The following is a 10,785-nucleotide window of genomic DNA, read 5'->3' as shown; positions in this document are numbered from 1 at the left end:
TAAATCGAATCGTTACGTTACAAAGCCATCGGTCGTCACACAATGCTCCCAAACCGTTGCGTGACGGCTAAAAGCAATGGAGTCATTCGCAGTTACTTGAAGTTCTGGTTCTGACGTCAGCGTATGCCCTCCACCATCTGTCTGTCCGTGCAGTCTCTGGGGGAAGGGAAGTCCCAACCTCATTCCCAGGCGTCTTTCTCTCCCTGGGAACGAGGTTGGGGAAGTCCCAAGGCAAAAACTTTTTGCGTGGTGTTCACTGCGTATGTTAAATGAAATGCGAAGAAAAGCCAGCGAGACAGTATTTTATTTCGACACATTCTTCGCATAATCTCCTCTTAAATGGTCTGTATATTGTACATTTATGATTTAAGATTTACGGGAAGATCCGCAAGGATCTGGAAAAAACAAATGCTGTACTTGAAGGGGAGAGGATTAAGCGCACTCGGACTTTACATTACTTTACATTTATATAATAAACCACTTCAATCCTTAGTTTTAAACGAAAGATGCACTTTTAAAATGTGTTCATTTAATGCTGGCTTTTATTCATTCTTTTTGACAAACATATATCTGGCTAATATACCTCAGTTCAGCTTCTTATACCTCAAATAAATACCTATTATTCGGTACCCGGCGTTTAATCAAGAAAAAACCGTATTTTTTTAAGGACCTCCCAAAAAACCTCGGCGAGTGGAGGTCCTGAGTGATACTACATTATTTTTTTTTTTTATTAACATCGTCGTCATGGTCATCATCATCATCATTCTTTATCAAAATTATCACTTTTATACTTAATAATGAAAATTTATGTCACTGTCTGAGTTTACGTATTTCTCCGTCCATGACGGCATAAACTGTAGAATGTGTGGTCCCTCTGTACGACCCCTGTTGAAGTACAGCATATACACACCACGTATGTAGAGCGAAATAAAGATTGATTGATTGATTGATTGATTGATTGATTGATTGATTGATTGATTGATTGATTGATTGATTGATTGATAGTGCCCAAAGTAGACCAAAACAATACTCTTTGGGGCGGCAATACCTAGAGATGACTCATAAAAAGGGGAGATTATTAGAGAGGTAATGGGGTAGTATTGCAAACTGGGTATTTGTTAGTTTCATATTCAAAAGAAATAGAGGACTTTTTATGGGGGCAATATACCTGAACTTGAATGAAATTTTAAGAGGTTTAAAGAAGGTATTGAAGGAAGAAAAGTAAATGTAACACCAGACAGTTGAGCCCACGCAAGAGCACTCCAGGTTGTCAGGGGACTGTCTGGAGTCCGTCTACCAATTTTTAACTAAGAAATGATAATTTTAAAAACACAATAAAGCTCCAATATTTCGTATTTCTCTAAATTTTACTAATCCTTTGCGAAAAAAAAAAACAAAACTACCTTCTCCCAACACCCCAAAAAATCACCCAAAAATTTACAAAACACCGTTAAACATGAATATAATTATGAGATAATGAGAGCGTTTTTGGATTCCTTGAAACACGAGCGCTCGAGATATTTTCGTGAAACTCATGTTTAGCTGTGAAAAAACGACCTCCAGCGATATGTCCCCCTTAAAGTTTTTTTTTTTTTTTTACGCCCACTTTAGACACTTAGTTTTTTTTTTTCGAATTTTATGAAAGAGGAAAAAGGAAAATGTTCGATATAATGTGCCCCGGGGTGGAATCGAACTCGGGTCGTCTGCCTGAAGAGCGTGTGATATCGCTACGCCACCGTGAGCCGGCTCCCAGAATTTGTAAATTTTAACTATATATCATGTTTCCCTTACAAATATCGATAGCTCACCGTAAACAGGCTAACCAAAGTGCATAGTAGGCTAACCGAAGTGAATAGTAGGCTAACCAGAGTGCATAGTAGGCTAACCGAAGTGCATAGTAGGCTAACCGAAGTGAATAGTAGGCTAACCAGAGTGCATAGTAGGCTAACCGGAGTGCATAGCAGGCTAACCGGTACTAGTTACCAGTCGACGACCATAAGAGGCGGCCATCTTGAAGTGGGCGTAAAAAAAAATGCCCGATCCGGTACTTTCGAGAACAAAATTCTGTTGTTAGTCAGATTTGTCCTGTCAGATCAGTCAGTGCATAATTATGCACTGTTGTATGCACTGTTGTGAAGGATTTCTAGGAAATACTTGTGGAAAAGGCCTATTTTACATTTAAAACACCTGACCAATTCTGTCTAATGGAAAGCGCCGTAAGATAACAGATTGTTTAAGCTTGCTTTTCATGTTGGGAAAATGACCGTCCCGATATTTTCTGAAAACACCTGATCGAACAGGCACTGTTAAATTAAAGTCCCCCTAAATCGTCTTGATTTATTATCAGTCTCAAAACATACGGTGGTTCTGAGGCGGTCTTCCACGATAAGTTTCGCTTAGACATCATTCTCTGCTTGATTAAAAAAGGTTAAAAATTAAATCGAAATAGCTTTCTCATAATGAAAAGTGCAGGGTGAACAGGACTTCCTTTATTATTTAAAACACGTTATTCGTATGATCGTCATAGTGCTTACGAAGTGCCGCAAGGCTGCTAACTTCTTTCTGGCAAATCCAGCATCTTAATGAGGTAACACAGCTTGGACTTTGTTCTTCCAAAGAGGATGCTACTGCAGACGTATCATCCTCGTTGACACTGTCCCTGCTCTTGTGAACCCATTGAGTACTACTATGTGATTTGAGGTGCTTGTTGAGGTTACATCGACGAGTGTAACCCTTTTCACAGTAATTGCATTTAAATAGTTTCTCTTGCAACTTGGCATATTGGGTTCTACAGTACGGATCGAGATGCAATTTGAGATTATGTTGACGAGTATAACTCTTCCCGCACTGTTTACATTTATAAGGTTTTTCTCCAGTGTGCGACCTCTCGTGTTTTTTCAAATAAATTTTGAATCTAAAACAAATGCCACAGCTTTGGCATTTAAAGGGCTTCTCCCCTGTGTGGCAACTTTTATCCTTCCGCAAAAGTGTTCCAGTAATAAAACACTTATCACATATTTTACATCTATAAGGCTTTTCCCCAGTGTGGATCCTCGTATGTATCAACAAATTTCTTGATGCAGCAAAGCACTTTTCACAGTGTTTGCATTGATAAGGCTTCTCTCCTGTGTGTGCTCGTCTCTCGTGTGAACGCAACGATGTTCCTGTGTAAAAACACTTGCCACACACGTTACATTTGAAACGTTTCTCTTGTAAGTGAATCCGCCGCTCATGCGACTTCAAAATGCCTAACTGGATAAAGCATTTGCCACATTCCTGGCATTTAAAAGGCTTCTCTCCTGTGTGAGTCCTTTCATGTCTCTTCAGTACTCCTGACTGCCTAAAATGCCTGCCACAGTGCTTGCAGCTGTAAGGCATCTCCCCTGTGTGAATTCTATCATGAACCGATAAATGGCATGGAGAAATAAAACATTTTCCACACTTTTTGCATTGGTGTCCCTTCTCTTTTCTGTGCGTTATTTTATCTTGAGGTAGACTTCTTGACTGGCTTGTATAGGGCCTTGCAGACATCCTGCTTGTTAATGTAGTTTGTTGTAAGAGAATGGGTCCTGTAAAAAAAACACAAAGACGATTAAAGGTGCTTAATAAAAAGCTCCACTCATGCTGAGTGGTGGTACATGAAACTAACTGCTGTGTAGCAATACAGACATCAAAACATGTACATAACCAGCTAACCTGACATACAGGCCATGAAAATAAAGAAAATAATCAATATCTTCTTTCTTCCTAGGCTATCACAAAACATGTTAATATCAGTTCTAATCAATCATCAGAAATGCAATGGATCTGTGAAAATGTTCAAATTACTGTACATATACCGGCATGTCGCATATATGTGAATGTTTGCAAATAAATGTACAAATATGTTAATTATTTCAAATAACTGTACATATATGTGATATACAGTATGTGAATATTTTAAAGTAACAGCACATTCATGTAACAGTGCAGTGTCAATGCAACTTATCACTGAGGATGTATGTGACAACAGATTTATGGACTTGCATAATTGTCATTAATTATAGAAATAATAAAGTAATAAACCTGAGAGGATTGTTGAGTTCTGTTACAAGCTTGCAAAAAAGTAATTTGCTTTGGAACACAAGAGAAGTGCATGAAAAACCTTCAAACATATAGCAGAGTGCTTCTCGCAATTCTCCAGTATTCTTAAAACATTCAGTGCTTGTGTAAAATAAAATCAATAAAAATAAATCACTTTATTTAAGTGTCAATGTATTTAGCACGACTGTGCTAATTGAGGACACTGTAAATATAATGAAACAAATTTAAAAATCGAACAGAAACTTGTTAAAAATCCCAACTGGCAGAAGGCTGACCAGTTAACTATTTACAAAGCATGAAGGAGTTGAATTCAGGACGATAACAAAAACAAGTAATTGTATCAGGCTTTCTTTTTTTCGCGGCGGAGGGAAGGCGAAAAAAAGGAAAGCCTGATACAATTACTTGTCAAGTCCTCTGCCGCCCCCTAACTAAAGTGTCTGTCAATGCCGGAATGTCGGCGATGCCATCAGATAAGAGATAAGAGATAAGCGTGAGCTTGCAGCAAAGGTTGTTAAAAGGTTTATTTTGGTAGACGTAATGGCAGTTATGCGAAAAAGTTGAACAAAAATTGCTATTTCTGTTAGAGTAGTGTCTCGGTTGGTGAAAGTACTGTCTGCTTTGTGAAAATTAAGTTTAAGACTGGCCTGCACGAAATCCCCGTGAACCTTTTGTGGTCGTGCCGCATTATTCAAATGCCTTCAAATTATATTTTTACTGATCGGCGGGTTTTAAAAATTTGTTTTCAGCAAAGGCTGATTTTGTGTAAGGCACCAATGCTCTGGACAAAATTATCAGATCAGACATTTCAAGGTCGTAGTTTTTGTCACTGGCACGATCGTCTGGCATCTTTGGTGGTGCGATGATGCCCGGGAATGTTGTGATAATCTTCAACACCATTGGCGATAGATTATGCTCTTCATGGAATCCCGTCGAAAGCACCGCCAAAACATCTTTTCTTTCACAAACTATCCGTCGAATACACTCCCTTTGTTTACCTTTAAGTGTTTTGTTGATAAAACATTTGACAGATTTTCTTAAAGCTAGAAAACTCGCTCTCTACTTCATTCCGCTCAACACAAATAAAATCCTTTACGCGCGATATTTTGGGACCAGAAGTTACACTCGAACTCAATTAGCCAATTAGAATAAAATTTAATGTTGCCTTTTGTTTCCTGACCAATCAGGAAAAAGTCCAGATTCTGGACTTTTTACAGACGACTTGACAAGTAATTGCATCAGGTGTTCATTTTTCCGTTGACTACACCACCGCAAGAAAAATAACGCACAATCGCAGGTTATCAGGACGACTGAACACAAATCCATCTAGTGGCAGGGAGAGGGATTTGAACGGGTATTGCCAATGTGTGAGCCAGCGAAATACAAGTCCTGAGCACCCTAACCACTAAGGCCATGCTATGTGCATAACACATAAATAAGCAAAGAGCAGGTTTTTATTTCTGGAATAATGGTTAAAGAAAGTGCACATGGTCAAACTTGTGACGTAAGCTACATGCATTGTAACTTCATGGAGCTACAATTAATTCAAACTGACCAATTGTTAAGCACATGCAATTCAATTCCTCAAACATTTTTAAAAATGGTATAACTGATCGTGTTTGTGTGACTGATAACATAGTTAATACATACTGAACATGAATATACAACATAACAATAATTTCATAAGGCATTGCCCAGGACATCATTTCGCGAGCTTAATGGATCAAGAATTCATCAAGCTAAAATATATTTTAGCCCACTGCCATGACCCTATCCTGATTTTCAGACGTCTGAGGTTGCTTGCTTTCCCTTCATTTTAGAGGAAGCTAACAGAGTGAAAGCAATCGACCTCAGATATCTGAAAATCAGGCTACCATGGACCAATCACAATTAACAAGAAAATAATGAAGCCAGCCAATCAGAACTGAAAACCATTCATTGACTGTTCATGCCATCGTTTGTACCATTTAGCAGGCTAAAATTATACCAGGGGTATCAAATCAAACAAAACTGAAAGAATTTGGCATCAAACTCAATGTTGTTTGGTCATCAAACAAAATCAATCAGATAACTATTTTGTGAGTTTGTTTTCTGAACAAAAACAAAAGAAAATATAAATTCATCCCACAATTTAGTTCGACAATGAAACTTACTGTAAAGCTAAAATTCACAATAAAAATGTAATTTAAGCCTGACAAGGGCGTAAAACTTTCTTGTTTATTGTTTAAATGGTTTTGGAATAAGTGCCTGGACACAGTATCATATAATCTTTTATTTCTTTTATTTGATCCTAAAGAAACAACACACAATACTAATGAAAAATCTAATACACAGGTAGCCATTCATGAAAACTGTATGCGGAAAAATAGCTAATCAAAATCCAACCCTTTAAAGAACATAATATTATTACTCACTTCTGTGACGCTATCCAGCGAAAATATTCCTCTATGCAGAGCAGGACAATACCACAGGTTAGCAAGGTAAAAACCACTACGCTGGAATCAGAAGGAATAAATGCTATTGGTATAATTATACTAAAACAGTGGATAGCATTTTTTGCATGCGCTAATTGGCTACTCAAACTCCAAATATCCTTTGTTATTATTCAACACATGCACGCGCTGCCCATATATGGTCAAAATGTTAACGTTATCTGTCATCCGTACATAACAGATATCCTGCGATATACGTAGGCTGCGAAGATTCGTCCGAAATCTTGTAAAGCGCTGCATAAATACAGTTTGTCTATCTGCAAAATGTGTTTCGTTGACGAGTTGTTGAATAATAAAACAATTATCCTGCTCAATCTTGCGGAATATCGGCTGATTTTAGCCAACTCGGCCTAAGGCCTCGCCGGCTAAGTATCAGGCGATATTCCGCGCGATTTCGCAGGATAATTGTTAACTATCCATCTCCGAGCAACATGCACAAGAAAACTGTAATTGTTACAAGAATAATGTTAGTCAAAAAACATCCTTTTAGGTTATATTATCTCACTGTTTTAGTATACCTGTATAAAACGCATGTAACTATTCACCTCAGTGTTGGTGGCTTAAAGTGGTGGATATTTAACTCGCTGCTTCACGGCTCGGTAAAATACACCACTATAGCTGCCTCCACTTCCGTGAATAGTTGTTAACTATTCAGGAATGTAACTAGGATCAGCATAATAAATAAAAACATGTAGTACCATTCGAATCGACAAAATCAAGATGATTCACATACATGTAATGCAGCTGTTAATTTACAAAACTCATGAAACTCTTTTCTGTGGTAAACAAATGTTGAGATTCTCAAAATTATGGGTCTAAATATTATTAATATGGAAAATATAAAGGAATTATTACTTTAGATGGCTGGATCAATTGACAAATTTCAGTTATAATCAGGTGATGGAAATCAGAGTGTTTGATTTTGCTTGATTCAGAATATTTTTGTGATATAATTAAGCTTGCTTTAAACCGACCTCATCATATGTGAGTTTGATTTTGTTTGATAGGGGTGTTGAATGGCAAATGTGAGACTTTCCTAGGCAGCAAGACTCACCGCTGATATATTTTCTGCCAGCCCGAGACCTTTTTAGCCTTGCAAAAGAAATCTAGACTCTGAGAAAGCATAAAAGAAAAATTCAAGACGACGAGCCCCTGAAAGTTAGCTAAAATTCTGCAAGACTCGCCTGTTTTGAAGGACCATTCACCACCCCTTTTGATGACTGAACAACAACGAAATCAATCGTTCGATTAGATTTAATTGAATTCAACAACTGAAAATTCAATATTGATACCCTGGATAACAGTGAAAAAGCCATCAGCTTACACATCTCGGATCGTCTGCTCATATTCCATCCACACAGGGTTTTCATGGTAACCAATCTATTTTCAGATTTTTTTGTTTGTTTTGAGCATGAAGATCAAATCATGCATGTTACGCAATTAGATTTGACAATCTTAGATGCTCCCTAGGCTAGTGCTGTTTTCAAAATTCTTGGCCGGGTGGGAACAATCAAAGCATACTAATACTTTGTAGCTAAATTAGAAGTACAAAGTGGTCTAGAAACTTTACGAAGAAGTCTCAAAATATGTAAGTAATATGCATTGTGTCTAACAACGCGACGCGCAAAAAGCAACGCGACAAAGCAAAGCAATAAACCACGTGCTTTTTGCGACGAAGTTCTTCTTTGTCAAATACATGCATTGAAGAAACACTATTTTATAAATGCTCTCACACACGCTGCACGTCTGGTTTTTAAGCCATTGTTAGCTACCAGAAGTGACTAAAAAGCTGGAAAATAAGTTTTTTAGTTTTCAAACCACAACACAAGCTTACGTTGACAACAAGTAGTATGGTTTATGGCGCTGATGACATGAGCTTGGGTATTTTTCTCTCAACTTGAACACATTGCAAGTGACGTGTTATCTTTTAGTTTGCTGTTAGCGAACGAAGAATGTCATTTAACAGTAAATCTTACCTGCAAAACCAATGATTCCTTCAGCTAAAACGTTTTACTTGTCAACAATATAACAGCCTTCCCCGGCGCTGGAAATCTACGCCCGCCATTACGAGTTTGGTTCCCAGTCTACTCGCGGTGTGGAATTGCTGATCTTTGGACCGGACTCGCAAATGCGAACAAGACTTTGGAACTGATGGCTAGGTGAGGGGCGAGTAAAAATGCCCAGCAATGTTACAGACACTGTTACTGCCAAGGCCGAACGCAGCAATCCTCGCTAATTATGGGACTGAGCGGTATCTAAGGTATGTGAACGAAGAACATGGGCGAGTTTATAATTAGCTGGGGTTGTGCTGAAAAATAAGATAGAATAAAAATGGAAACTATAATCTCCGTTCAAGACCTAAAGAAAGCGTTCGCATCAAATGTATGAAGCAAAGAGGCGTTGTAACTTGTCACTCACAAGGTTATTTCGTGAAAGGTACACACTATTCTTCTCATTCAAATTTCGGGAATAGCCGCTAATTACATAAGGAAATCACCTTTGTCGTTCAAATACTCAAGATTGGTACATATTTTAGAACATCTTGTGGAAAGAGAAAGAATTCCAAATAATTTGCTCGTTTTGCATTTATTCCATATTGATCTAGCACGTTTATGATATCAGTCACGCAGAGATAAGAATATGTAAGTTATTGTCACGGAATAGTATTTTGCCTTTTTTTTTAATGATTAATTCCCTGAGAAACAGATATTCGTTCTTGCGCGCGGCGGAAAACTTCCCGGTGGGCCAAGAGACGACCCTGGTACCCATGGTACTGAACTGTCTGCTAAAGGAAAGACTTTCAAAAACTACTAACGGCCAGTTTTAATCTTAGTTATCATTGTTTTGCACTATTATGTATGAATACCCTGGGTGCCAGAGACACTATTTGTGAGCGGCGAAGCTGCGATAAAGGAGCTTGAGAATAGCGAAGCGCGTGAGGTCATTATATAAAAATAGGTCACCAAGGGTGACATGAGTCTAATGCCGTATGGCATAGTGATACAGATTGCGCGGTTTTCGTAAGCCGGTTAAAATTGGTTAGAGGTTTGTGTTCGGGAGTTTAATTTAAAATGCTTGTAGCAAGCTAGGGGCATCGTGGATGATTATGGATGAAAACGAAACAGTCATAAATGTTATATGCTTCACAAAATTTAAAGTATGAACAGGAGTTGATGTTACTTCTTCCGTATTGTCCGTAAAAGCAGAAACGATTAAACATTTGGACAAGATTGCGTGACGATTTACAAAAAGCATGTTCATTACAACAAGGGTTGAAGAACTTCACATCGTTTTCTTTCAGATTTTTCACCATTTTGATGATGACTCTTGAAACAGATTTTGCAATAAAAGCACTTGAAATAGTGACTGTTACTCCATTGTACTGTAAGCACTTAGTGACAGATTTTCCTAAAAACGGGTGTAAATGCTCACGTCAATATAATGATGACCTTTTGAACGCTGGAAACTAGGCAATTATTATCGAGCTACCATACACAGGAGCGAAGACTGTTTATCATGATGTACAAATTTCGCGAATCATCACTTCCATATCAATGTAACCATTTTATGATTTTTCTAGCTGTAAGAAGAACTTAAGATCTCTGAGAGTCGTAAAAGCATGAAATTCGATTTCAGTGTATGGCAAAGGCCGGGACAGTGTAATACTGCAAAGCGGCCAAACAAACGCATTTTGATTTAGTCGCGTAACTTGATTTACATTTATCCATGTACATCTTTTATTTTTGAAGGTTTTTGTTTGCACTGTAAAGAAAAAATTGGTCAAAATTCGAATGACTTAAATACAAAATACGAGGTAAAGTTTTCTATTTTTTAAAACAAAATAAATATTTGGTCGCATTGTGTAAATAAACGCGAGTCGCCGTCGAAATATTTTTTCTCAAAGACGTCTTGCTTTTTAAGCAAGACGAAAACACAAGTGCTTAACTGAACTGAAAACGAAGATTTATTTTCACAAAAAGCTTACAAATGTCTTAACTGGAAAATTATTTCGTCCTGTTCAAGTGTTGAATAATCGTGACTTGAGAAAGAACTTTTAATTATGCGTGGGAACACGTGTCGCTGATTGGCTGTTTTTAATTGAAACTAATCGTGCGTGTCCGTACGGAGTCCGTTCTTGCAGCTGATCATTGTTTTCTACATTACAGCGAACGATTATCGATCCCGAACCATTCCCTTGGGATTGCTAACAGCT

The 10,785-nt window shown here is 37.8% G+C and overlaps 2 protein-coding genes across 2 annotated transcripts in view; both read right to left on the bottom strand.

Annotated features, from left to right (window-relative positions):
* LOC144661647 (lysophosphatidic acid receptor 3-like) overlaps positions 1 to 10,785 on the bottom strand; it is a 668,415-nt gene that overhangs the window by 181,527 nt on the left and 476,103 nt on the right. Inside the window, exon 3 of the mRNA XM_078522453.1 lies at positions 6,693 to 6,984. The gene's annotated coding sequence lies outside the window, so the exon portion shown is untranslated. The remainder of the gene's footprint in view (positions 1 to 6,692; positions 6,985 to 10,785) is intronic.
* On the bottom strand, positions 1,592 to 8,633 carry LOC144661648 (uncharacterized). Its single transcript, XM_078522454.1, has 3 exons — positions 8,549 to 8,633; positions 6,496 to 6,575; positions 1,592 to 3,571 (listed from the first exon to the last, which is right to left on the bottom strand). The coding sequence occupies exon 3, from the start codon at positions 3,529 to 3,531 to the stop codon at positions 2,497 to 2,499; it is 1,035 nt and encodes a 344-aa protein (XP_078378580.1). The 5' UTR covers positions 3,532 to 3,571; positions 6,496 to 6,575; positions 8,549 to 8,633; the 3' UTR covers positions 1,592 to 2,496.

The sequence above is a fragment of the Oculina patagonica genome, chromosome 7, assembly GCF_052425735.1.
Source record: "Oculina patagonica isolate OP01 chromosome 7, crgOcupat, whole genome shotgun sequence".
In the NCBI taxonomy this organism is placed as follows: Eukaryota; Metazoa; Cnidaria; class Anthozoa; order Scleractinia; family Oculinidae; genus Oculina; species Oculina patagonica.
Note: the sequence above shows the minus strand (reverse complement) of the source record. Positions and strands in the feature narration are given on the sequence as shown.

Bases quoted from the DNA above. Each gene is read 5' to 3' on its own strand.
- LOC144661648 (XM_078522454.1), bottom strand. From the start codon at position 3,531: ATGTCTGCAAGGCCCTATACAAGCCAGTCAAGAAGTCTACCTCAAGAT.